General features: G+C 29.3%; 1 protein-coding gene across 1 annotated transcript; it reads right to left on the bottom strand.

Moving 5' to 3' along the window:
* Positions 1–743: 743 nt before the first annotated feature.
* On the bottom strand, positions 744–10,214 carry LOC123218718 (protein TOPLESS). The gene is made up of 27 exons (XM_044640296.1): positions 10,051–10,214; positions 9,560–9,699; positions 9,229–9,408; positions 9,025–9,138; positions 8,779–8,937; positions 8,159–8,336; positions 7,956–8,082; positions 7,727–7,836; positions 7,439–7,604; positions 7,202–7,311; positions 7,020–7,089; positions 6,859–6,932; positions 6,665–6,760; positions 6,487–6,582; positions 6,215–6,342; positions 5,854–6,088; positions 5,612–5,770; positions 5,444–5,539; positions 5,113–5,259; positions 4,294–4,389; positions 4,009–4,188; positions 3,800–3,928; positions 3,612–3,707; positions 3,140–3,328; positions 2,891–3,057; positions 1,205–1,482; positions 744–894 (listed from the first exon to the last, which is right to left on the bottom strand). The coding sequence occupies exons 2-26, from the start codon at positions 9,637–9,639 to the stop codon at positions 1,269–1,271; spliced, it is 3,396 nt and encodes a 1,131-aa protein (XP_044496231.1). The 5' UTR covers positions 9,640–9,699; positions 10,051–10,214; the 3' UTR covers positions 744–894; positions 1,205–1,268.
* Positions 10,215–26,823: the final 16,609 nt, after the last annotated feature.

Below are 26,823 nucleotides of genomic sequence, written 5' to 3'. Positions count from 1 at the left end.
GGACTAACATAAACAGGGTAGATTATTATCTACTCAGGTCCACATTTTATAATATTTTAAATTAAAAATAAAATAACATTTAATTATATAATGATACAAATCAATATATATTTATTATTATACTCAAAATAAATATATATTAATTTAAAAAAACTATACATATATATTTTTAAATACACAAATAAATATATATATGATATATCATCATATGATTAAATAATTTTAAATTAACAATAAAATAACATATCATATAAATATTATTTATATGCATAACATTGTCCATATTAAGTAGAGGGATTATCATGGATTTTGTTTAGACTCTTCATGATTTCTGTATTAAACCTTGTGTGATTTTGCTTAGAATTTTTTTTTTTATCTATTTTTTGAGTGGGGCATAATGACTAGGGCGTCTTTGTGATTATATCTGATAAGAGGGAAAGGAATTGATTATTAGAGGCTTTCTGTAATATTTAGAGGGTTTTCTTAAACCATGCTTAAGGGCTTTTGCTTTGGATCAGGAATACAATATAAAAAAAGGGAAGTGAAATTTTAATTATGTGTGTAGAAATTTGGCATATTTAGAAATGCTTAAGGGGCATTGGCATTTTTTATATAATAATCTCAAATAAATTTTAACATTAAATTAGTAATTTCTCTAGGTTCTCTGGCATTTAGTGGAGATATTTTTGCATGCTGAATACACTTCCTCCCTGCCTCAAATCAAACTTGTGAAAATGAGACAATTTAAAAAACAATGCAATTCCAGCCCTTTATCTCAAAGGGGAAACATTTTCTTTTACTGTTTTTACCTTACACATTATCCTCATAAAACATGTTAAATCTACATCTTTGCATGTTGTTCTTTGAGTAAATTACACTGTCACCAAACTCAAACTGCAAAATGCGAAAACTCAATATAAGTGTGTGTATGAGTGTCACAACAAAGAAATCCGATTACAAGGAAACAAGTCGCAAATAATCGAGTAGATGAGTTTAACAGGAAATATATACTAAGTTAATAAACATCATGAATCTAAGGTTTAGAGTTGGAAAACTGATAAAAACAAATCGACTCTTCTGCTTCTATGACTGCGTTCAAAACTAAATCAAAATGGCAAATGATTTAAGTATATTTGGACTATGGTTGGGATGGTTTAACTATAATGATAATGTTTTTAAAAAACATTGGGAAGAAGAAGCATACCTAAATTAGGAAAGGGCCAGCAATCCATGCATGTAAAAGGAGTTGTGCTTTGTCGGCTGTTTTATCATCTCTGGGCTTGGTCTGACCCTGACGCTCCAACCGGTGGCGCAGCTAGTACACTGCTTGCTGACCCATTCTCCAAGGGCGGAGGTACGCCCCATTTTCCTTCAGATTCAAGGGGCTCAAACACATGAACTCCCCCATCCGATAGTCCCAGAGCAAACTGATTTGGTTCTTGTGGATGTGCAGCAATCACAAGTGGGTTGACATTGGAACTACTGCATAAAGTAAAGATAAAAAAGTTTAAAAAATCAATAAGCGCAATAATTGATATATTAACTTGTAATCGGTAATAAAATGAGTCAATTAGGGGCAAGATTACAAATAAACCGACTTATTTTGGTATCCCACAAGAGATGTTACCAGGTTAGAATATAACTTCAGTTAAAACTGAATGGAAAAGTTCTAGTGCATAAAGAAGAACTAGAAGAAAACAAGCTCTATTAACCCGAAACCCTTCCCAACTGATACTTAATAGAGAAGAAACAAAAGCCAAGACGCATTTCCATAACTGAGGCCCAGAGTTGCAAAAAAGTGAATCTATTCCACACCTGCCACAGTATTTTTTTTTCTCCTTTTTCTTCAGAAAAATTGATCGTTTCTCAAATGCATGAGTAAATTTAAGCAACCAGAAACAGAGCCATCTAGTGTGAGATCTTGTAAAATAATAATTTGAGGAAAATCAGTAAGAAAATAAGTTTTCACAATGATGATACTGCTGTGACATTACAGTCTCATTTTACTAATAAAAATAAAATGGTTTCAAAGGCCAATGATAGTCTACTAAGAATTTACTGACAAGGCTGATGTAATCAATAAAAATAGTTCAATACACTTTAAGGGTTATAATCTGAGTAAATAGTCCAATGTAGGCTTTAAAGTTCATTGGACAATTGAGGAGAGGGCCCAATAACCTACTGATATTGGTTAGATCCTCTCTCCAAAACTTAACACAATAGCCTTATCAATTGAAAGTCATCTTTCAATAAGGTTTAAGGTGAGGAAGGTTGGTCACCGCATCATAGGGCTGGAGTTGAGCCCAACAAAGCTTGAGTTTTGCTCAATTTGCATAGAACCAAACTTGAGCTCAAACTCGCTTCAAAGGTGCTCGAGTTTGGCTCGTTTTAAATGAGCCAAGATCGAATCGGGTCTTAAGCTCAATTCGGTACTAAAACAACGTCATTTCAATGTATTTTAGTTAAAACGAAATCGTTTTATATCAAATTTTCTAGACTCGCAAGCTTAATGAGTCGAACATCTCTAAAGGTCGAGCTCAAAAAAATTAAATTCTCCAGCTCGAACTCAAACTCGCTTAAACTGAGCTCATCACGGGCTTGTTCAAAAACAAACCCGACTCAAATTCAACCCTATCACATCAGGCAAATTTCAGAATTTCCAAGGATTCAAAAAGCATGACACATAAGATATTCTAGTCATCCTAAATTTATTTAATTCAGAATTCTATAATCTTTGTTATATTGTTCATGTAAATTTATCTTACAAAACATAAAGAGTAAATTTTAATTGCCCTCAAAGTTAACTCTGGAAGAAGTTGCAACGAGCATGTAATGCAGGACACTGACACTAGTATGTGCGCAATTTGAACAATGGGGGCAAAAGATTTACCTGACACTAGAAGGAAGATATGCTGATGGATTGATACGGCAACGTAATCGGAGATTTGAAGCGCCAAAAACACACAAAGTTGCATCCAAGAAGCAAGCATATACCAGCTGGCTATCACATGAGAATGTTGCATGACTGATTGGGGCTGAAGTCTCCCGTGGGGCCCACTAATCGTAAACAAGTAACTCATTATATTAAGGAAAAGAAAGTTGTCGCCTTCACAACAAAATGGTTTTAAACAAAAGGTACCTGCTTCACACATTCTAGTTTTGTTGTTTCAAAAATTGCAAGCTGACTCTCATGTACAACCAAGAAGTGTATCTGGTCTTGATGAAACTGTACTCGTGTATCTGATTGCGCTGTCAGTGTTCTCCCGGCTGGAATTTGCAAGAATCTGTTCTTTTGCTTTTCCCATCCATCGGAGCTCCATACACAAAGCTGTTGAAATACACAAGTAAGCAACATCAAATATTTGCTATGGGCTCAACATAAGAGCCACAAAGAGAAAAGCTTTTACCATGCTGGTGAAAATTGAATTGCTCAATAATTTAATAATTTGAGATTGATCAGAATTTTCAAAGTCACAAGTCCAGAGAGCAACAATCAATTTGAAAGAGGGAAGAACATAATAAATGTTGAAAATGCAGTTGGTTGATGTAGTGACGACAAAGTAAAAGAACACTATGGCTCCAAGCACATGCCAAGGTAGAAAAATGATTACCTGAGCATCAGCTCCAGATGAAACTAGCACATTCAGTACATGAGAAAAGGCAAGGCCAGTTACCTTTTTGGAATGGCCTTTAAGTTTGCTTTTAACCTGCAGTCATAGAACGTAACTAAATATCAACTATTGCTTTCCAAACAAATACAGATAGGATAATGTTTAGACATAGCACATCTGCATCATACCTCATCAACACGGACATTATATATCTGAATTGATGAATCATCCATGCCAATAGCAATTATATTGTTATCTTGAGGATGAAAGGCAAGAAATGTTGCTGCAGGTGGTGGTGGCATGAAAGTAGCCATTGTCTGTATTTGACCAAAAAAGTTGAGAATGGTCAAATGAACATCTAGAAACATCAGAGTCACTATAAAGGTCCATGAATTACCTTAAATGTCATCATATTGAAGAGGGAAATTTTTCCACCAGAAGCAGACATTACATACGAATCATTCTTAGACAAAGCAAAGCAACAAACAGCCTCTTCAGGGTTTGTGTCTGAAACTTCATTGGTCATCAGAATGCCACTTGGTGGTTGCCATAGTTGAGGTTGCACACTAGCAGTTGCCTACAGGATGAATGACCAATTGTTGGAGAAAAGCCACGAGTCATTCCAATGTTAAGACTAAGAACCGTGTAAGCCAACAGAAAGTAATATGTAGCAGCTTAGTACCTTGCCAGTTCGCTGCCACTTCCAGAGCAGGTGAATAGCATTTGATGCTAATGCCAAGATAGCATTCCCTGAATTGGTAAAGATTAACCTTGATATCTGTAGTATTCAAGAAAGAACGTAATGAGGAATAACAAGCTAATGTTACATATTATCAAATCATAATTCAGTAAAATAAACATCCAACTTCATTCATGATTCACTAAATTATCCAACACCCACCGGCCAGTCCCACTAGGCGGAGTCCAGAAGGGCTGGCTTTAAATTAACAGGAAAAAGAGAGATAAACCTAACTAATGAATAATCCAGAACAAAAAAATAAGCCAATAACCTCAGAATTCATTAGAAGATATGTATGATTCTAGAACCAAAGATGGTCAAATTTCATATATGTCAAGGAAAAGGGGCTATATGCTTAATGTTCATAACTGAGATCTGCCACTTATTTAAGATGCCTAATTAATCCTCTTTAAAGAGTTGATCTTGTCGCACCACGGATATAATTATCCAAGCTTAACTTAAGCCTCACCTCCTGTTAGAGTATTCAATAATAAGCAAAATTTGCATCTACAACAGATAGCCTTTATTATGGTCAGACAGGATCTGCACTGAAATTGAATTTATAGCTAACATTTGGCTTTTTCTACTGCAGCAGTTACTATGAAACAGGGAGATAGCTAGTAGAACACATACAAAATTACAGCTTAAATGACCAGAATGCCAGAACATGCCATAAAGCAATCAAGCAGTGGAAAGAGCACAAAATACAAATTAGTATATAAGAAAATCTTTTGAAAGAAAGTAACTTAGCAGATCTGATACCTTGGTGGCCCTCATATTTTCAGGAAGTCTCAAAGTTCGACACTGAGATGGTTCACTAATTTCGGTTAGCTTCCAAATCTTTGATTTGTCATTAGATTCTTCAGTTATTCTAGGTTTCACATCTGCCAGGCTCCGGGCATCCCCATTCTGGCAAAATTCAATTTACTTTAATACATGATAGACAAATCACAAAATCATGACACTATGCTTCATCTATCATGGAAGAAATGAAAATTACATTTGTATAGTATGCCTCATCAAACTTTGTTTGGTACTACTTAATAAATTTAAGAGAAAAATTTTTATGTATCAAACATTCATGACAACAGACCATTCCAGGAATAGCAACCGCTGACACCCCTCTGTCTGAAAGTCCAGCACTAGTGGCAGCTGCTGCTGCTGCAGCTGAGATTGGATTTACCACGGGCTGCAGTTAACATACGAAGTTAGAATTTTTCAAACATTGATGTCAACTTCCAAGACCAATTAACCATGCTACCTTTGAGGCTTCAGATGTTCTTGACGCATCATAAGAAAGATTCTCAACCGTATGCAGTAACCGCATGCCATCTGAATTTGCTAAGATCTTAATCCCATTCTCATTGGCAGAAACAGCCAAGAGGCTGCCATCCTTGTTAAAGCGAATACGTGGACTAGCCTGGGAATTATGGAAGGCAGAAATTAGGAACTGCCACTATCAGAAGGTTTTCAAACATTATAGAAGAACCATAGTTAACTTACTGGAAGGCCTCCATCAGCATCAATGCTCATCAAAAGTTGTATATTGTCCATATCCCAGAATTTAATGGAGAATTCATCGCCAGCAGCCAAAAACCGATTTTTAGTGGTGTCAAATTGCACAACACCCAGAGACCGCTTACGGAATCCTTGATAGGTCCTTTTCACAGCTCCTTCACTTTCATTCCATTCAACAATATATGACTCCCCATCTTTACTTGTCCCACATGAAAAGAGTCTGCAGTATCCACCAACCAATACGGAAAAGAAAAAGGGAAATAGAAAAATAAACCAAGTTTAGTATTGACAATCAACCAACAGCAGAAAAGCCAGTTAACATAGTTACTAAATGAAGTGCATTAACCTTGTGCCATCGGCACTGTAAGCCATTGTTGTGCACCAATGGCCAGGAGCGTCATAATCAACACGAGATCCCAAATTGTCATACAACCAAGCTTTTATCTTTCCATCAAGAGCAGTTGAAAAGATGAACTGAAGCACAAAAACATGATAAAGAGATCAGGAAGTAGGAAATATTGTTACCAATTTCATGCAAAAAGCAAAATTTAAAAAAGACACTCTAGTACCATGTAACTAAAACCATAAAGTGAAATAAGCATAATAAAAACCAGCTACCTGAATATTTTCCTTATGATGAGGGCAGACAGAATATACAGGAGCCTCATGACCTTCAAATATATATTGTTTTGCACCAGTGGCAGCATCCCACACCTAGATTTACAGAACAAATTAATATGGAATAGCAACTTCCACTCTATGTATGAAAATTAATAATAAATGGACAGCCACAAACCTTTATGGTCTTGTCATCACCACAGGTAATCACACAAAGTTGCTTATTTGGGTGAGAGAAAGCAAGATCATTAACTCCACCAACATGAGCATCAATCTAGATAAGGATTTTACCGTCACTTGAATGTATGAAACTCAAATACAGCAGCAAGCAGTGAAAAATTGTACACTCATTTAACCCAGAGAAATATATACCTCCAAGTGCTGTCGAACTTCATCTCCCCCATGATATGAATATATTTGAACTATGTGCCTTGAGTATGCAACTCCTGTCAATATAATGGAATATGCATCAAATAATTACCCAGTCACCTCCATAATTGAGAAGTAATAAATTTAAAAGTCTTAGAACTTACCAAATAAAGAACCATCAGGGCTCCATATAACACGATTAACAGACACATCAGGATCTTTGGCAAGAGCAGCCTGAATTGCAAGAAAATAACTTCAGTTTTAACCATGCCAATATTGCATTAGTTAAGCATACAGCACATTCATGATGAGTGTCTTCAATTGATAAAGATAAGAATGGACACACCTGGAGAGGCATCGAACATGCACTAAGATCCCAAACTTTAAAGTTTCTCAAGACCAGCCGTTCCCTAGAACCAACATCCCACAATCCTATGTTCCCCACATTGGTTCCAACTAAAGCATCAAATAGAAAAGCCCAAAATTTAGATTAAAACACTTAGATTTTAAAGACAAAACTAATTAAACATTACAAAAACTACAAAAAAAAAAAAAGTAAATAAAAGGCTTGAAGAATTTAGACCTAAAAGAAGTGTCTGTTGAACAGGATGAAAATCCATGCTCATTGGAGATGATCCCTGATTCAAAGTCCTTGTGACTGTCTTTGGCAAGTCTTCAGTTGCATTAAAAACCTGACTATGACTGTGGCCTGGAAATGTTACCGGCAAAACATTTACAGGCAGATTTACCTGCATGGAAAAAAAAAATTCAACTGAAGAGAACACTAAGGAATAAAATAACAGGTATACCATAGTCAACAACTAATTAAATATATCAATAGGTCATTTGAAAGTGAGCCAAATCAGACTACCTCATCGGATATTCCCATAGGTCGTGTTCTTTTGGAAACATGATCAGCTTCCCCTGGTGGATATTCCACAGAAGGGTTAGTTGGAGGAGTTCTGGGATGCTTTAAAGCAGCTGTATAAGGCAGTGCAAACAACCAAGGTTAAGAATATTACTATGTATTACATAGGATCCTCACCTACAACACAGAAACCTAAAGGCCTACACTAAGATAGAGTAATGTATCACCTCACCTGGGATAGACGAAGCACCAAGACCAATAGCTCCTCCTCCAGAAACTGCTGGATGAGTTACTGTTGAAGGATTAGACATCCAACCTGCAAGGGGTGTTGGAACTGGTGCTGGTGTAGGTTGAAATGGCTGACCACAAATCCAAGATCATTAATAAAGCATATAAAGACTAGGAAAAGAATTAACAAAAAATTTGGTAACTAACCCCATGGCCACCTAGAGGAGGAAAACCTCCAGCTTTGGGTAATGACCCAAGCAATGGACTGTTTGCAGGTGATGGAGCCCGTGCACCGTTTGGTTGTCCACATGAGTGATCAACAAACAGAGTTTTTATATCAGGATTCGGCCTTGGGTTTTTACAAAGTTGATGCTGCCAATTCAGGCTGTAGTTACATCAGAATGAATATCAATTTTTTGTTTGTAAGGGACCAAAGCTCCAGAAAATATAAAAATATCAATGTCATCAAATGCTGATAAAATTTTACAATAACAACATATGATATCTTAAACTGATAAATTACAGCCTACACCTAAAGCCGTTACAATCCATTAAGCATATTGCCTGGCATATTATCATAATTGCCTTAAAGAATTTTCTTTCCACCGGATTAGATGGAACAGCCACATATTTCAATTCAAACAATAAAATAAAAAATTATAAAGATTGATCTATTTTACATTATAAAAGTCATGGAAGACATATGGACTCTTTCCATATAGTGCATAAAGACATTTGAAAACATCGTCACCATGTATCAACATTCCTGAAGTTCCACAGTTTATCTGTTTGAACTGAAGGATATAGTAAATCTCTTGAAATATTACCTTTGATTGATGAGAGTTCGTAACCTTGAATTCTTAAGGTGAGGGAACTGCAACTTGTCACGGAACAATGGATTGGCTTCAATAAGTTTCTTGAGCTCAACAAGCATGATTGCTCTTGCAGACTTTGTATCTCCATACTTTGACAATTGCTCATTTTCCCTATAATACAATAAAGTCCCATTTAAAGGCCACTCCCTGGTATTGTTCTACAGTCAATGCTAAACCAATTCAACACAACTCTCTTACCTAAAGTTCTCCAGTGTTAACAGCTGAGTAATCTCCTTAAAAAGCTCCTCATTAAATGTAGAAAAAACCTTTAAATCTTTCACTAGTATCTCCACAGCCTTTGACCGGTCATGCCTATTGATGATCATTTTCATGCAACTATATCAATAAAACACTTACATTGATCCCAAACAAAGTGCAAAAACAAATAAGCAACAAACTTACTTGTCCAACGCCTCGAGATATTTCTGTTTCCTTATCTCAAAAAAGATTTTCATAGAGTAACGATTATCGTCCACTTTAGTAAAACCAGAAAGGTATTTTTCAACTTCATCCCAGTTACCATTATGCACCTCATCCTCAAAATATTTCATATTAAAAAAAAAGCCAGACTCCTGCTCAAGCCTATTTTCAATATAAACCCATCAGTCAATGATGCCAAATCATTACAAAATGACAATGACAAATAATTACAGTAAACCAAATATTATCCAATAATATAAAGCTTATGAAAAAAACTCTCAAAAAGAGTGAGATGTTAAAAAGAAATACTTACTTGTGAACAGTTTCTTTGAACTTTTCCTCATCAAGAAACTGTAAGATCAAGAATACCAGCTCTCTACTGAGAGACGACATCGTTTAATCACCCCGTTTTAATTTCCTAGTGCGCAATTTTCACCAAATATACCTCTAGATCTGCCGACATCAATTAAAACAAACACAATAAGAAATTAAATAATTTCAAAAAAGATGACCCGAAAATCTAAACAAAACAATATATAAAATCAAACATATTAAAAAAAAAATACTAAGCCTCCCTCCAGAACTAGATCATGCCACTACCTTAGTAATACACCCTAAAATACCCCTTTTTTAATACAATTATTAAAAATAAACACAAAAATGAAGTTTTATTAGCTAAAGAACAAACTTGCGAAGAAAATCGAGGTTATTAAAGGGATCAAAGATGACCACAGCAAAAAACGAAAACGTAGTGAAAACAAATTTAAATAATTCATGGGACTTTAAAAACGCAAAAAGCTTTACCTTACGAATCGATTACAGCGAGAGAGAACTAGCACGAGCTTTCTCTCTCTAAAAATTGGAGGTGATTCATATAAATATGCAGTATTAATATATATATATATATATAAAAATACATATACATATATATATATAAAAAGCTTTCTCTCTCTAAAACTCTTCTCTGAAAATTATATTTATATACCGACATTAAGCCTTGCAGAAATTACGTCTTTTATAGGAAGAGGAGACAGAATTGAGAGGGTGATAAGTAGAAGTACTTATCTACAGAGCTTATCAGAGAAGTCATAGCTTATGATGAGAAATACATTAGATTATCAATAAGTCAAGTGAGAGTAGGCCCCACCAAGCCGGCTGCATTTTGTCGAGTTTATCGGCGCGGAATCACTAGCTAACAGCTGTTAGACACAGAGAAATAATCCTCTACTGGAGAGTGCACGGAGAAACATGGGCCTGATTGTTAGATTTGTAATTGAAAAGTATGTTCCGTAAATTATTTCATAACTCAGATATTTTATTATAATTATAAAATAAAAAAATATTTGAAAAAATATTGAAAATTTTCTAATTTTGAATCGTTGATGATTTTTATTACGAGGAAAAAGAATAATCCGATGGCCGGTGGTTGAGGTGCAGTTGGAGCAGAGGAACAGATTAGAAAAGTTGAGAAAGCGATTTTCACTCTGGTCAGATTCCTCAGGAAACGACAAGCCTTTTATGGGGTGGGGCCCAAAAACTTTGACCCCAGATTTTGAAGAATATTACGGTATTTGCCATTAGGTCAGTTCTGGAGATGTGGTACTAATTGTATCACGTGATACAGTGATTCCAGTTCACGATTTCGATATGAGATGATGATTGTTTCAGTTTCAAGGAAACAAAGGATAAATCATTTTCTCGTGATATGTTATTTATAGTATTATGATAAAAATTTAGTATTAATTAATTAACATTAATTAATGATGATTAATATGCAAGTTTTGACGATATAGAAAAAATCCTAAATAATAAATGCTTATAAAATTTAATTATAAATAATTATTGAGTAATATTTATAGAATAATAATTTTCCTTCAAAATACAATCTATTGGTTTTATTTATTTATTTATTAATTTTGAAAAAAGTAAAACGACAGAATTAGTCAAATAAAGTAAGCAATTGATTGAATAAAAGTAGTTACCAAAAACCTAAGGTAGAAAATTGCAAATCTGGAGAAATTTACTAGAAAGGACAGATGACTGACAGACAGACAGGTGTCAAATTTTAACTATAGACAGACACGACACGAACGAAAGTGGAAGATTCTAGCGTAAAGACAGCTGGGATCTCACGCGCTGTTAACTGTACGTGGATAAATTTTCTTCTGACACAAGAACAAAGTGATGGCGTGACTTGTGTCAAAATGGGTCCCACCCTAGTACGCAACTGGGACTTCTTCTCACTCTTTCAATGGCGCGTCCTCGTTACACTTCCCTCTCTTAAACGTCTGTCTTCTTATTAATATGTAAAATGATATCATGCATACATACCCTTTTTTTTTTTGGGACCATGAGCCCCCACTCACTCCTTCGACACTAAGCATGACCCCATACAACATATGTTACAAACACGCACGTGTTGATTGGTTGGTTTTGTATAGATAAATTATCTTTGAAAGTTTACATAAAATAGAAATAATCCAAAGTTGATTACTTAAAATAAACGAAAGTGGTCAATTCATGAATGTAGTAGTTTCAATTTCAAGTCAAACATGATTAAAACAAAACCCTAGTTGAGCAAGAAAGCACTAATTTTGTCACCAAGTGAAAAGATGGCATATTTTTATCATAGTAATATTATATTTATAAATAATATATCATAATTTTATATATAAATAATTATATATTATTTTTATAATAAAATAATTTAAAATTAAAATATAATAATATTTAATTATATAATAATATATTATTATTTATGTATAAAATTATATATATTATTATTTTAAACATTAATTCCACAAGGACAGTGGAGCACATGTCGTATTTGACACTCAATCGTATGATCAAAATACGTCAATGAATGCCAATCCAAATTGAAGAATATTTCCTTGTCTACTTATTTTATTTGAATTTGTTGTTAAAAATTTATAAGATGAGATAAATGTATAGTTGGATGGGGCATTTAGATTGATTTAACGTTATCGGATTAAAATCAGTAATATTATGTGTATATATTTTTAATATATAATTTATATATATATATATATGATCAAACATTAATTTATTTTTAATTCAAATTTATTTAATTATATGATAATATATTATTTATGTATCTAAGTTATGAATTAAAAATATATATACATAATTTTATTGTATCAAAATTATTTAATTGCTAGATTAATTATATAATTTAGGTTTATCTTGATGGGAATAACTTGTTATACACTTACTTGTAGGGCAGGATTCAAACCTAATTTATTTAAGTTCAGTTCGAATAAGCCCATAACAATCTCAAACTTGAAAGTTTAATATTTTTGAGTTTAAATTTGAGCTTCAAGGTGTTTCGCTTATTAAGCTCGCGAATTTAAAAAATTTTAAATAAAATAACGTTATTTTAGTAACAAGCTAAATTAAAAACTCAATTCAAATTTGAACTAGAGTTCATTTAAAGTGAGCTCGAACTTAATATCATATAAATCGAGCTAAATTCAAATTTAATTTGACTTGAATCTAGCATTATTACCTTGTTACTCTACCCAAAACCTTTAATTATCTTGCATAAATGTAATTGATTTTAAGAATTCAATTCACCTATTATAAATACAATAAAATTACGTGTATATATTTTTTATACACGATTTAAATACATAAATTATGTATCATCGTATGATTAGATAATTTTTAATTAAAAATAAAATAATATCCAGTCATATCATAACACATCATTTATATACATATATTATATATCAAAAGTATATATACATAGTATTACTCTTATAAATAACTTTATATCTTTCTAACTATAATTCAACTTCTTGAAATGCTCTTTTTATTGGAAAACATAATTTCTAATTTTTTTTTTTAATTTTGAAAAAAAAAATTTGTTGAGCTTGAGCTCTCAAATCTTTAAAACATGGCTCCAGCTTGACTCGTGATTGCTTAGTTTAGGCTCATGTCAATCAAACTAAAAATTAAACTCTAATCAACTCAGTTCAAGCCTAATCCAAGTGTTGATGCGTAATTTATATTACCTTTGTATCATGCATAATTAACATTACATAAATTTATATCATGCTTGGAATTCAAATTATATATTATAAAAGTAATATTTCGCATACCTATTTTGGATATACAATTATATATATATACTCTTATATGTATTATCACATAATTTAGTATTAATTTATCTTTAATTTAAAATTAATTAATTATATTATGATATATATATATAAAATAAATATATGTAATTTTATTGATATTATAAATAAATAATTTTAAAGGAAACTGGAAACAAAAAAAAAGGATCTGATTGAATTAACATTATTTAGTATAATTTAAGTTTGTAGTGGTTGAAGCAATAATTGATAATGGGAAGTGGTCTTTGATTTGATTTGAAATTTCCATTTTGGTATCTTTCAATCACACATGAATTGAATGGTCAAGATCAACCAAACTAAAATTAGTAACCACCGAAAGTAGAACAAATTTGCGGACACAAACGTTGGTTGTAAGAATAATCAAAGTTGATGGATGCACCAGATGTGGCAATGAGACTTGACAAGCTTCGGTTTAGTCCACTAGACCTAAAACTTGTACAATAACAAGTGTTACGAGCAGGATCGATCGATAATAAATATAAGACTCACTATTTTTATTATAATTAAAAATATTTTTTTAATAGAAACTTGGTTATAATTTTTAGTAAAAAAATATTTTTTACATTTTTATGTGGCTTACTAAACGATTGGTCAACTAACAAATCACTTAAAAATATAAAAACTTAATTATAATTTTATAATTAAAAAATAATGATTTGATTAAGGTTGGATTAGAATAAAGCGCTAACTCAATTTGAATGAGCCCAAAAAGGGCTCGAGTCTAAAATTTTAACATTTTCGAGCTCAAACTTTGGAGTATTTAGCTCATTCAACTCGTAAGCTAAAAATTTTGATACAAAATGACATCATTTTGACTAATATATATTAAAAATGATGTTATTTTAATAACAAACTAGTTAAAAATTTGAGTTTAAATCAAACTTGAACTTGACCTATTTGAAATGAACCAAACTCAAGTTTATTTAAAATGAACTTGATAACCCAGACTCAAGCTCAAACTCAATTTCACGTAAATTGAGTCGAGTTTAAGTTTAAGTAAGCTTAAATTTGATTCGATTTGAATCTAATATTAAATTTGGTTATATAAAAAAAGGGCTAAAATAATTAATTATCAAAATTATTGGTCGACATGCCTTTTCTAAAGAAGAAAAAGTTTAATATTTGCTTGGGTTCTCATGATAAATTATTAATTATTCTTAAAATGGATCTAAAACTTCGTTGCGACAAATCATACATTCAAACAAAACACTTGTTGTCTTGTAATGGGAAATAATTTCTCTAAATACAAACAATCAATTATAAGATATGTTCGCATCTCATGCAGTAGGCCAAAAAATTTATTTGCTGATATAAAAACCAAACCAGAAATAGGAGCATGTCCCAACTCCAAGATTCAATTAGTGTAATCATTTTAATTTATTAACATTATTGAGAATGAAATTGATTGGGGCAAATGACTAATTCCCACCCAAGTTTAAGTACTATTTTAAGTCATACATAAGATTTGAAAAATCTAAAATTTTACCTATTGATCAATTGGAGTTAATATTTTCAATTAAATGTAAAGATAAATTTGTTATTTTATTAATAATATTAAAAAAATATAAAATTCATTACATTTTTCTTTTCTAAATTTTAAAAACTAACATGTCACCCCTCTAAAAGTTTTTAAACTTTGAAAAATCACAATTTTCTCCCAAAAATTGTTTTCTTTCCCACCAGCTACTTTCTCCAACGATCTAGAAAGAACGACGACTAAGCTTGTTCGCCGATGAAGAGATTTAGATCTCTTCGTTAACAAAGAACGAAGAGATCTAGGTGAAGAGATCCAAACCCTTATTAATGAAGAGTCCAAATCTCTTCGTCGACGACAAAGAGATCTATTCCAAATCTATCTATGTGTGTTGACTAATGGTTTAGGTTGGAGATGATAGGCGGAGAGGTGAAGAAAAAATTTGAGAGGAAAATATGACTTTTCAAAGTTAAAAAATTTTAGCTAAGGACGAAGTTGTTAGTTTTTAAAACTTAAAGAAAAAAATTTATATTTTTACTTCTCTTCATCTATGACAAAGAGATCTATTCTAAATCTATCTACATGTGTTGACTAACGGTTTAGGTTGGAGGTGATGGGCGGAGAGGTGAAAAAAAATTTGAGAGGAAAATATGACTTTTCAAAGTTAAAAAACTTTAGTTAAAGACGAAGTTGTTAATTTTTAAAACTTAAGGAAAAAAAATTTATATTTTTAATATTATTAAAAAAATAACATATTTACCTCTCTTTTTAATCTAAAATTTTAATAATAATAATGTCATTGGTGAAACTTTAAATTTTTTAAATTTTATTAGTGTAACTTTAAAAACACACTTCAATTTGGGTGGAAAATAGTCCTTCGGCCAATTTATTGGTGTTAGGGTTAGATTCGAATCGAGTCAAGTTCAAGTTTGAATTTGACTCAATTCATATATAGTCCGCTCCAGTTTGAGTTCGAGCTCAAGCTCGGCTAAGACTGATTCGTTTTGAGCTCAAATTTGACTCGATTCGGTTTGACTCGTTTTTTGTTATCAAAACGACATCGTTTTTAATATATATTGGTCAAAACGACATCGTTTTGTATCAAAAATTTTAATTAGAAAATCTGACGAATAGTTAAAACTCGGTTAAAATTGACTCATTTTAGACTCGATCGAACTGAACTCGAGCTCAAACTAATTCGATTCGACTCCAACCCTAATCGGTGTTATAACCTGTACGTGAAAAAGTAGAAGAAGTTTGACTTATGAGACATCAGCTTACTTTATGCACACAGACTTCTTGTCTCTTTGTTTCTCCGTTAAGATCGCCGCCTCTTTAATGGATTTGTTCAATCATTCCAAACAACGCCCAAACTTTATCTGGGCTTTTGCTTGAGGACATTAAAGGTTATTTTAATAATTTATATTTTATTATTTATTTTATTTTATTTTATTTATAATTTTTAAATTTTAAAAACAAAAAATATATTAATTGAATTATATATTATATTATATATTAAAAATTTAATTTTTGTTAATAAATTATGAATTCGAATTATAAATTCAAATCATTAATTCAAATAATAAATCTAAATCAAATCAAATCACAAATTTAAACTATTGATTCAATTCAAATTGAATCGAATTATTTCATATTTGAGCTTAACTCAAACAACCTTTAATTTTAGTTTAACAAACTCAAGTTAAACTAATTTCTTTTTGAGTCCAATTATAATCAAAGAGTTTTCAAACTCAGTTGATATGAACTAATACATATTATATCATATAATATGCACATCATATTATATCAATTTTTAATACATTCTAAAATATATATTATTTTTTATTTATATCATATAATATTAATAAATATGAAAAAAAATAGACTGATTTTTCTTTTTATAGTGGTGTAATTGTCATTTCAATTTTGCGGGATTTCTTTTTCTCTCACAGAGTGCCGGATAAAAATTATTTAGCCATTACTTGTTCAAGAAAACTACAGAAGCTAATTCAATGATGAGCCTCTAATAGGTTGTTCGGGTTGTAAATATTTCCTTTTTATTTAATTTTAATTTTTGGTAATTTAATATCACAAACGCTTTACTGTTTTTAATCAAACAATTAACACGTATTTTGCTTTCCTAATCTCCTAGTTGGGGAGAAACAAAGATTATTTATTACGGAACGGTAAAGGGTTGGCTTGACGGAAAGAAACTCTAAAGTGATTGGGATGATGACAATCATGCACATGCCGAACACCTTGAAGAGATAGCTATAAAGAAGACTATTAACATCAGCACTTATCTTAATTTCTTTTCGGCAAATCCTTTGTTTTTCTCTTGGGTTTTCTTAGATTTCTTTATTAATTAAAAAGGGCAAAGTTGCTGATAATGGCAGGCAGGGCAATATTTATGGGGAAGAGAACTTTCAAGGAAACTCATAAGAAAATGACCATTTATCATGTATGTCTTATGGGGTCCCTTTTTTGGGATAGCTCAATTTTTAGTGATCAAAGGGCATCGAATTATGCCACGTTCCGATTGGATGCTCATGCTCTCTGTCTTTTGTTTTGGAGAGGTCAATTGGGTCGTTTTCATTTTGTGAAAGCCACGAATCTTGACTATGTCAATTGCAAATACATGAACCTCATGATTTACATATAATTTTTTAGTTGGATTTATTATAATATAGTGTCAAAATTCTCCCTAGATGTTCCTTCACATTCCAAGCCAATTATTGAAAACTTTTTTCTATAAAGAAAATTGCAAAAAATGAAAAATCATTTTATGTTACCAAATGCAAAATATGCATTTTTGTTTTTTCAATTAAAGATTATATTCTACCTTTGAAAAAAGAAAATACAAACAAAAAAACTTAACCCTGTTCCTTGATGCAATCTGTCCAATGGGAAAAGGTGTTTGGTTTAGATATTATTTTAAAATAATTATATTTAATATTTTTTTAATAAACATTATCTATATTAAACGTGTCTAATAGCTAAAAGAAAAAAATTAAAAAAAGAAAGTGGGAAAGAATATAAGTAAATACTGGCTTTGCTTCTCAGAAGCTGCAATGTGTACGATTTTGCAGCACAAATTCCCCAGCCCAGACCTTTCAGAATTTTAACCCAAAATACTTTATTTATTAAAAAAAGATAATTAAAAAAAAGTAATAATAAAAGTCTCCTCCTGCAACCGACTGACAGTGGGCTTAATTATTGGCATGTGTGGGGCCCGGAAGTGAAGTACATGCACGAAGCAGGAGCGTAGAAGACGAGTGAATGGAAAAAGTAGGTTTTAATTATTAAGGTCCAGGTAATGTCCCTTTCTAAATATATTTTTGATAAAATTTTTAAAATCAGAAGAGTCAAGGCAGGCAGGGAGGCGGTTGGGTGACCAGATGCCTATGTATCGAACTCAAAATATCAAGAGATTTTGAGATGAGATGAAAAGGAGAAATTCGATGGAGGAGTAATGAGAATTATTTTGGTTACTTGCGACGGAAAGTGACGTGTCAGTCTCTGTGCAATTAGTGGGGCTATTTTTTCATCGCTCACTTTCTATCGTGTCTTTATCTTCTGTTTTAGACAACATGTTTCACCCACTATCAATGTAATAACATAAAAAAATATTTTAAAATAATTATATTAAATAATATTTATTTTTTTATTATTTTTAATTAAATAAAATAATTATTTATATTTATCTATTTTTATCAAATTTTATCAAAAATATATATATATATATAAAAGAGGTAATATTATATTTAAAAACACTATATAAAAAAAAGAAATTATTTTTTAAATTACTTACCAATCACCAACCTTTCATTTTTTTAAACAAAATTATTATTGTGTTTAAGTATAGGTCTATGAATGGTAACACCAAAAAAAAAAAAAAAGCAACTTTAAAATATCATTTAATTTTATTCAAACACTGCCCATTTAAAAATATGAAATCTATGTAAAAATATAAAAATTCCCTAAAATTTTGAACAGATTGACTTGATTAATCTCCTGTTAAACTTAAAATATAAATTGATTTGTATAATAATTATGATATTAAAAAATAAAATATTATGTATATTTATTTTTTAATAATTTAAATATATAAATAATATATTATTATGAGATTAAATATTTTTTATATTTAATTTAAATTTATTTAATTATATAATAATACTGTATCTATGAATTTGTGCAAAAAAAAAGAATGCTTAATTTGGAAGAAAGAGTAAAAAATAATAATAATAATTAGTCAATTCAAAAGGGGTGAGTGAGTTTTGTCTTATTTTTCATCCTTCTCTCGATGATGTCGAGACAAACATCACCATCATCGTTAAATCCAAATCAGACGGTGACGACGACGATGACTTAGTCATTAATTTTGCCATCCGCCAGTCTTTATCACAAAAGAAACAAATTCTACACGTCTTTGCTTTAATTTATACGTCTAAGTGTTGCTTTCAAAATTTTTATTCATAATCTCAATCTTTGTTGTTCTACTATTTGTCTTTTTATTTTGTCCAAAAAATATTGTTACTTGGATTATATTTTTTTTAATTTTCATAATTAAAAACGCTAATATATATAAATATAATTTATACAAAAAAAAATTATACAGACTGATATCATAATGATCTGATAATATTTTTTTATTCATCATATATCAGTATTATCACATTATCATTATTAAATATCTATCTTATTAATTTATGTAATTTTTTGTGTGTATAAATTATATATATATATAACATTATTATTAGATTAAAAATGGGTCAACTTGTCACATATCAATATTATAATGACTATGATATGAAATTTTTAATTTTATTTATGAAAATGATAAGAATAGAAACGTATTTAAATATTGAAATAGTTGCCTTTTATTTAAGGGCCATCAAATAAGACAGGAATAATATCTTATCCAAATTAAGCAATGCTTATCCACGTCCACAATTTCAATTTCTTTGTTTTTAACTAGGCCGAAAGTCTTATTCCCACTCAATGTATAGTTTGAATCTTAAATTACTAGTTGAGTTTAAAAAATTTAAATATTTATTAATTATTAAAGTTAAGAAAATTTATTAAATTTAAATATATATTTATTATTTAATCGATCAAATAAAAAATAAAATTTTATTTTATTTTTGCTATTTAGTTTTAAAATTTTTTAATGTTTTCTCATTTCTAAGTTTTGAAAAGTTACATTTTTAACCTATTAAGGTTTATTTTTATTTTTCTCATTTTTTAACCATCTTCTCTGCCTTCAACCGACAACCCATGCCCAGTCTCTCTCCCTCCTAACAATATCTCTTCCGACCGTATCATTTGCTAAAAACAAATCGGATGAATCATCCTTAAAAAATGAAGAAGACAAATCATTCGTTGGCATTTCATTTTCGATTGACAATTTGCCCATCTTTGTCATCATAACGAATCGTCCGTCAAGATTTGTCAATACCTTCGCACGATTCATCATCATATTGAATCACTTTTGTTTTCTTCGTGACAATAACAAAATTCCTCTAGGATAATTCGTCAAAAAAGAATCTTCGACGGACCAAGAAAAACGAAGAAACTATGCATTGGCTATCGGCAAGGGATGGAGAAGGTGGTCAGAAAATGGGAGAAAGAAAAGTAAACTTTAGTACATGAAAATATAATTTTTTAAAATTTAAGGTTAAGAAAAAATTGTTAGTTTTTAAAAATAAAAACGAAAATAAAATAAATTTATTTTTTTATTTTGTTAGTTAAATAGTGGCTATACCTTTAGATTTAATATTTTTATAAATTTAATAATTAATAAATAAATATTTAAATTTTTAAAACTTAATTAACGAGAATTTAGATATAGATTAAACCTTGGTTTGGTAATAAATCCTTTGGACTTTTAATTATTATAAATTTTATATTATTTGTCTTGCCTTCCTCTTCGATGCAAAGAGATAGGGGGGACCCAACTGAAAGAATTTATTTAAAGGAGAGAAAAGGACAAGAGCCAAATATATGTATACACTTTCACATTTAGGATTCTATTCCAACACCTTTTATCAAAGATACATAGTGCAAGTAATATTGTCAAGTGAAACATCATAACTTTAATAACTTTGAAAAACAAATTATCGACCAAACCTTTTAATAAAATCTTGATAGATTTTGAATAATTGAAAATCGATGTGTTAGTAATGGAATTAACACTAATAAAAAGTATGCTAAATAGGTGATAGAATTCTGTTCAAAAGTTTATAGACATATCGAATTTTTTAATGTGATTTGTCCTATAAGAATTGTGGTAATGTAGGAAGGTTCTCTACCCACACTAGTAATGCACTTGATCATTAATGATGTATTTTATCACTATCTAATAATTAATCAACCGCTTGAGTGTTAAATTTATAAATTTAATTTAGAAAAAGTTTTGACTGTATAACACAATATTACCGTAATTTGTAAATTTTTAGTTTGAAGTATTGTGTCATTCAATAGCATATCATATATCAATAAAAAAAAAAATGACACAACATTGCAAGATAAAAAAAATGGCTAAATGACTATTTCCCACCCAATGTTTGATGAAAAAACATATTTCCACCCTTTAAGTTTAGAAAAAACCAGTTTCCCACCTGTCTATTAAAGTCAACTACTAGTTTTGATAGTTAAAAGGGTATTTATGTTATTTTCTCTAAATATTATAACGATAGAAAAGCCTTACCGGAGAAGAGTTAACGTGATTAGTAAATAAGAGGTGTTCAATTATGTGAAAAATGACACAAACTCTGACCAAAGTAGATTCGGTCAAATTTAGAAAAATAGAGAAAAAAGGAAAGATAAGATATACATCAAATTAGTTATGTCCAAGCAATAAGGTTGTAGCTAAATACCCATTAGATATATCAGACACTCGACATTAAGACACATTAGTAGTTCATTTATATTCAAGTGTACATGGGGAGGGGGAACTACACTAGTTTATTCTTCATGTGGCCAACAATATGCTTCACGTACGTGCATGTGATATGGGGCATCTGAGGATGGTTTTTTAGTTAGTAGTCTCACAGTTATGTGTAAGTGAAAGGGGAGAGACTACATGCAAATTCCTTGTGTGACTAGAGTGTTAATGCTTAGTCAACCAGAAGTCTGATTGGTATTATGTTTTATGCACTAGTAGGAGTAGACATCTAGGATTTTGTTTAGTATACGTTCGTAAGACATTTAGGTTGCCCAAGATCAAGAGATAGGTATATGATTAATATCATGAGCTTAAGAATGGTAATCCAAGATGATAATGCCTATAGAGCTAAGGCATGAGATATGTTGTAGAATAGTCAAATAAGCATCTAGAATGCAAAAAAATATTTAAGGTAGACCACATATTATATATGAATTCAATTCAACTTAGGAATGCCAACTAAGTTTATTTTGTTCACATTTTTCTGTTTGTGGTTTTACAGATGGACAAGATTATTCATCTTATGGACTATGTATTGATTTTCAGCTTCAGATTTGGACCGGTTGTATTTACTTTATGCACATTATAGATATTGTGATTATTACATTCAAACATTAGATGTATGTGATGTTTGATTATATCTATGTTCTTTCAGTTTGAGTCTATTAAACACATTTTTGCACACAATTTATCATTAAAGGTATCATGCTTGTAAGTTCATTGTGTGTTGGTAAGTAAAGTTTTAAGTCAACATGTCGTTTTGGGCCAATATTTTCTTTGGAGGTATGTATCTTTGTATTTGAAGAAGGATATAACATGATATACAAGAATTCCTAATTCAGATATGAATTTAGAGTTTTATTCATGTTCTGGTTATACTAATAATAAGAAAATTACAATACTAATATGATATTTATTTGATAGGGATTTTTGCTTAACGAGATGGAATGGGAAATAAATATGATAAATGGAGAGATATTATGCCTTGTAAAGTTCATCCTATTGTCTTTTATTAGTCTAATTTCTTTTGAATTTATGTATGCGAGTAATGTTATGTGTATCAATTTTTAATACAAAAATATATATACATATAAATGTATTATTATATGATTGAATATTAACTTAACATTGAAATATTGTATACATTAGGGTATGCGGGATTAACAAAAAAAAAGATTATATCATACGATAGACATTAGACAAATTGATATAACAACTTTTTATGATAATTTTTAATGTTTAAAATTAGGGTTATATTAGGGGATAATGTTACCAACAAATGCTAAAAGATGCCCATGATTCTTATAATATAATAGAACAATATTACGTGTATATATTTTTTTGTATATAAATTAAATATATAGATAATATATCATTAGAAAATTGAATATTACTTTATTTTTAATTTAAATCTATCAAATTATATGTTAATATATTATTTACATATCTAAATTATATATTAAAATACGTATAAATAGTTTTATTTAATATAATATTCGGTTGAGTTATTGTTTGCACCTTTAATCTAACTTTATTTGGAGAGAAAAAAGAAACGATAGGCATAAAGAGAAATTTTATCTTCCCATTTTTTATTTGAATTTAGACAAAGCGAGAATAACTTTTTCTTGTCTTCTTCCTTACTTTCCTTCTTTCCAAACATAATGCCAAACTTTACGAGATTCATGCCCACGACATCTTTTAAAAATTCATCAATTTATCGCAAAAATAGAAAACGGGTGGTCCAGGAGATCCAAAGCTCGCGATATCCTTAAATATAATCAATTTATCGCAAACTAGAAAACGGGTGAGGTGATCCAAAATCCAAATAAACTTTCTATCGATAAGTACGATATAACAATGTAAATTCTCGCGATATTTTGACTGTGATCTTAGGTTGACGTGACGTGGTTTATAGCGTATTTTGTGGACAAAAGATAGTGAGGTGAGATGTGATGAAGATTGAGAACTATTTTTGTCCTTTTCTTCTCTTATTATTTTATTGAATTCCACTGCCAAACTCATTTTAAAATTGGCTGCACTTACTTTTAAAATAATATTATTTGAATTTATTTTTAATATATAATTTATATATAAATAATATATTATTATATAATTAGATATTTTTTTTTTAAAATTATTTAATTATACGATAATATTTATTTTATATATAAAAATTATATATAATTTTATTATCATTTTAAATTTTCTCTATGATTTTGAAAATATTAAGAATTATTGAAAAATGTTAAACTTAAATGTGATTATTAAAATAAGGAAAGTGGGAATTTATTATAAAGTAATGATTAGTGTAAATATAGTTTTATTTATATATTTAAAATAAATATATATAATAAAGATATTTTAAGAATTTTAACACTTTTAGTAATCAAAGAGCTTATATTTGGAAATTCTATAATGTACCTTAAAATAGTCTATTTAAAATCTTATAAACACTTTGAAAATTCAATTTGAAAGCAAAACGACAGGGTTTTAAGAGTGATTAAGAACCATTAAAATGCCATTAATGAAATTATTAATTACAAAGAATTTAGGTTAAAATTATTATTAAATATAATATTTTTGTCAATATCTAAAGATAATTTAAATGATAAAAAATGAAATTCTATATATAAGTAAATATAAATATAAATTTTTTTGATATATTAAAATTAAAATTTAATTAATTTAAAAATTATAAAATCGATTAATAAATTTAAAATTTATTTTATTTAATATAATTAATTTGATATTAATATAATCGTCTAGTTTAAACTAGATTTTTCGTTTAAAAAGGAAAAATTATTACCGACATGAATTTATGAAAAAGGGTGGGCCCTGGAAGTGTTGTTCTCCAATATTAACATCCTGAGGTGCTTTAAGCATTGATTTCATGCGTCCTACAATTAATTAAGACTAAAGTCATAATAATGTTTGTTTTTTATATTAAACATGGAAATACTAATTATAATAAGGTTGAATAATCAAATCGACACATCGGAACATTTGTTGAATTGTAATGAACGAAAATGAAAATAATTTTTATTTTTAATTTAAAATTATTTAATTACAACTCTTGAGATTAACAAAATTTATAGAGTATTATAACTTTTAAAGAGAAAATATGAGTTTGAGTTTCTTATAAAACCTTAATTTGTATTATTTATTAAAAAAATTATGTAATCATATAATAATATATTAATTATATATTCAATTGTATTATACACATAATTTTATTATTTTCTTTTTACTGTAGAAACAAAATTTCGATAAATAATTTTTCATAAATGATACATTTTAAAATTTTCAATAAATAACGAATATTTTGATACAACAAAATGGAGTGAACTGTAATTTCACTTTCACATGCATACAATAATTTGGAAAAAATTGAAATAGCAGAAAATAATTGTTTAGGATAAAACATTGATGCAATTGGAAGAAGATGGGCTAGTTTGGGCCCATCTTCTTAACTTGGAGGCCCTATATTTGGGCTTTTGAAAAAAAAAAACAAAATTTAACATGAACACAAATACGAGAAAGACATTTTATGGATTCAACGATTTACGAATATTTTATATAAATGATTTTTAAAAATTAATGAAATATTAAAATTTTTAAATAAAAGTATTAAGTTCTTGATTTCGAATTTTTATTATATTTGTAAAAACTCTTAGGGGTGGTTTTGAAAGGGCTAGATTGATACAATTGAAACTTCCAATTCCATTACAAATAAAAAAAATTACAGTACTTCCACCACAAAACTTGCTTTAATTATAAACTCAATGAAAATTTCCTTAATTTTTCTTCACATTTTCTCAATTAAAATATAATTTTTAAAAATTATTTTAATTAGCGCCAACAATTTTTAACACAATTATAATTAATTTTTTTTATGCAAAATTTAGTTTAGATCAACCCGACATAATTTGAAATTAAATGGGTTGACATAAAATCAATTTAAACTAATTAAAATTGATCTGAATGTTTAGATAAATATTATTATAATTAAATTTATTAGGGGCGAATTGAAGAAGTATTAAAAAACAGGTGTCAATAACGACTAAAGTTTTTACATATTTCATATAATTATACTAACTCTAATTATTTTTTCTGTTTCTTTGAAAATCTTAATTTATTTTTGAGTTATGAAAATGAGGTTTAATTATTAAGATTATTAATATATTCTAAAAGGTATTAGTATACACAATTTTTGACTATTTATTAAAAAACAAAATGTTATATGTTTTGTTAATACCAAATTGTGGTAATTTAAAAAAGAAATTAAAATATTAAAAAACTAAAGAGAGTAAAAACTGTGGACGATTTTGGATAAATTATGATAATATCATATTAACTATAATATAATTCAAATTAGATTAAGATTAAAATATTTTGTTATGATTCTAATTAAAATCAGGTTAAACTCTCAATTCGAATTGAATCAAAATGATCAAGAATTTGATAATTAGAAATGTTAGGTCCAATTATAATAATATAAAATTCTCCAAAAGCTACATGAAATTCACAGAAGAAAAAAAAAAAAGTAAATAACCTAAACTCTTTTATGAGGTTGATAATTAAAATAAGCCATTTTTTTTGTTTTTATATATGTAATTATTATTTTTCATTATACAAATTTAATTATTTTTTAATTTAATTTGACTTAAAAAAAAGAAGATTTTGATATTTTGGGTGGGCAAATAGATTGATTCGTTGGTTCGCTAATCACCTAATGAACCTTTTTACCGTTAAAGTTGTTAAAAAATTTTACATTTTTTTCATATTTTACATTATATCTCAATTTTAGTTAGGTGAATGAGTAAGTTTTATATTTTGACTGGATACGTTAATGTTTAACTCAGTAAATACAAAGTTTAAAAGTATTTTATATATCTATATGTGTGTATGTGTGTATATGGGAAAAATAAGAAGAAGTATATATGGATAATTTAAAAAGGAAAAAAATTCCACGTAGAAAAATAATCCTCCAATAA

Source organism: Mangifera indica, chromosome 6 (assembly GCF_011075055.1).
Source record: "Mangifera indica cultivar Alphonso chromosome 6, CATAS_Mindica_2.1, whole genome shotgun sequence".
Lineage (NCBI taxonomy): Eukaryota > Viridiplantae > Streptophyta > Magnoliopsida > Sapindales > Anacardiaceae > Mangifera > Mangifera indica.
This window is presented reverse-complemented; position numbering and strand designations above follow the sequence as displayed.

Excerpts from the sequence above, each read along its gene's own strand:
- LOC123218718 (XM_044640296.1), bottom strand. The coding sequence starts at position 9,639 with ATGTCGTCTCTCAGTAGAGAGCTGGTATTCTTGATCTTACAGTTTCTT. Across the intron at positions 3,708-3,799 it reads ATAATGTCCGTGTTGATGAG|GTTAAAAGCAAACTTAAAGG; the intron begins GTATGATGCAGA and ends CTATGACTGCAG. Across the intron at positions 3,058-3,139 it reads AACTAGAATGTGTGAAGCAG|TGGGCCCCACGGGAGACTTC; the intron begins GTACCTTTTGTT and ends GTTTACGATTAG.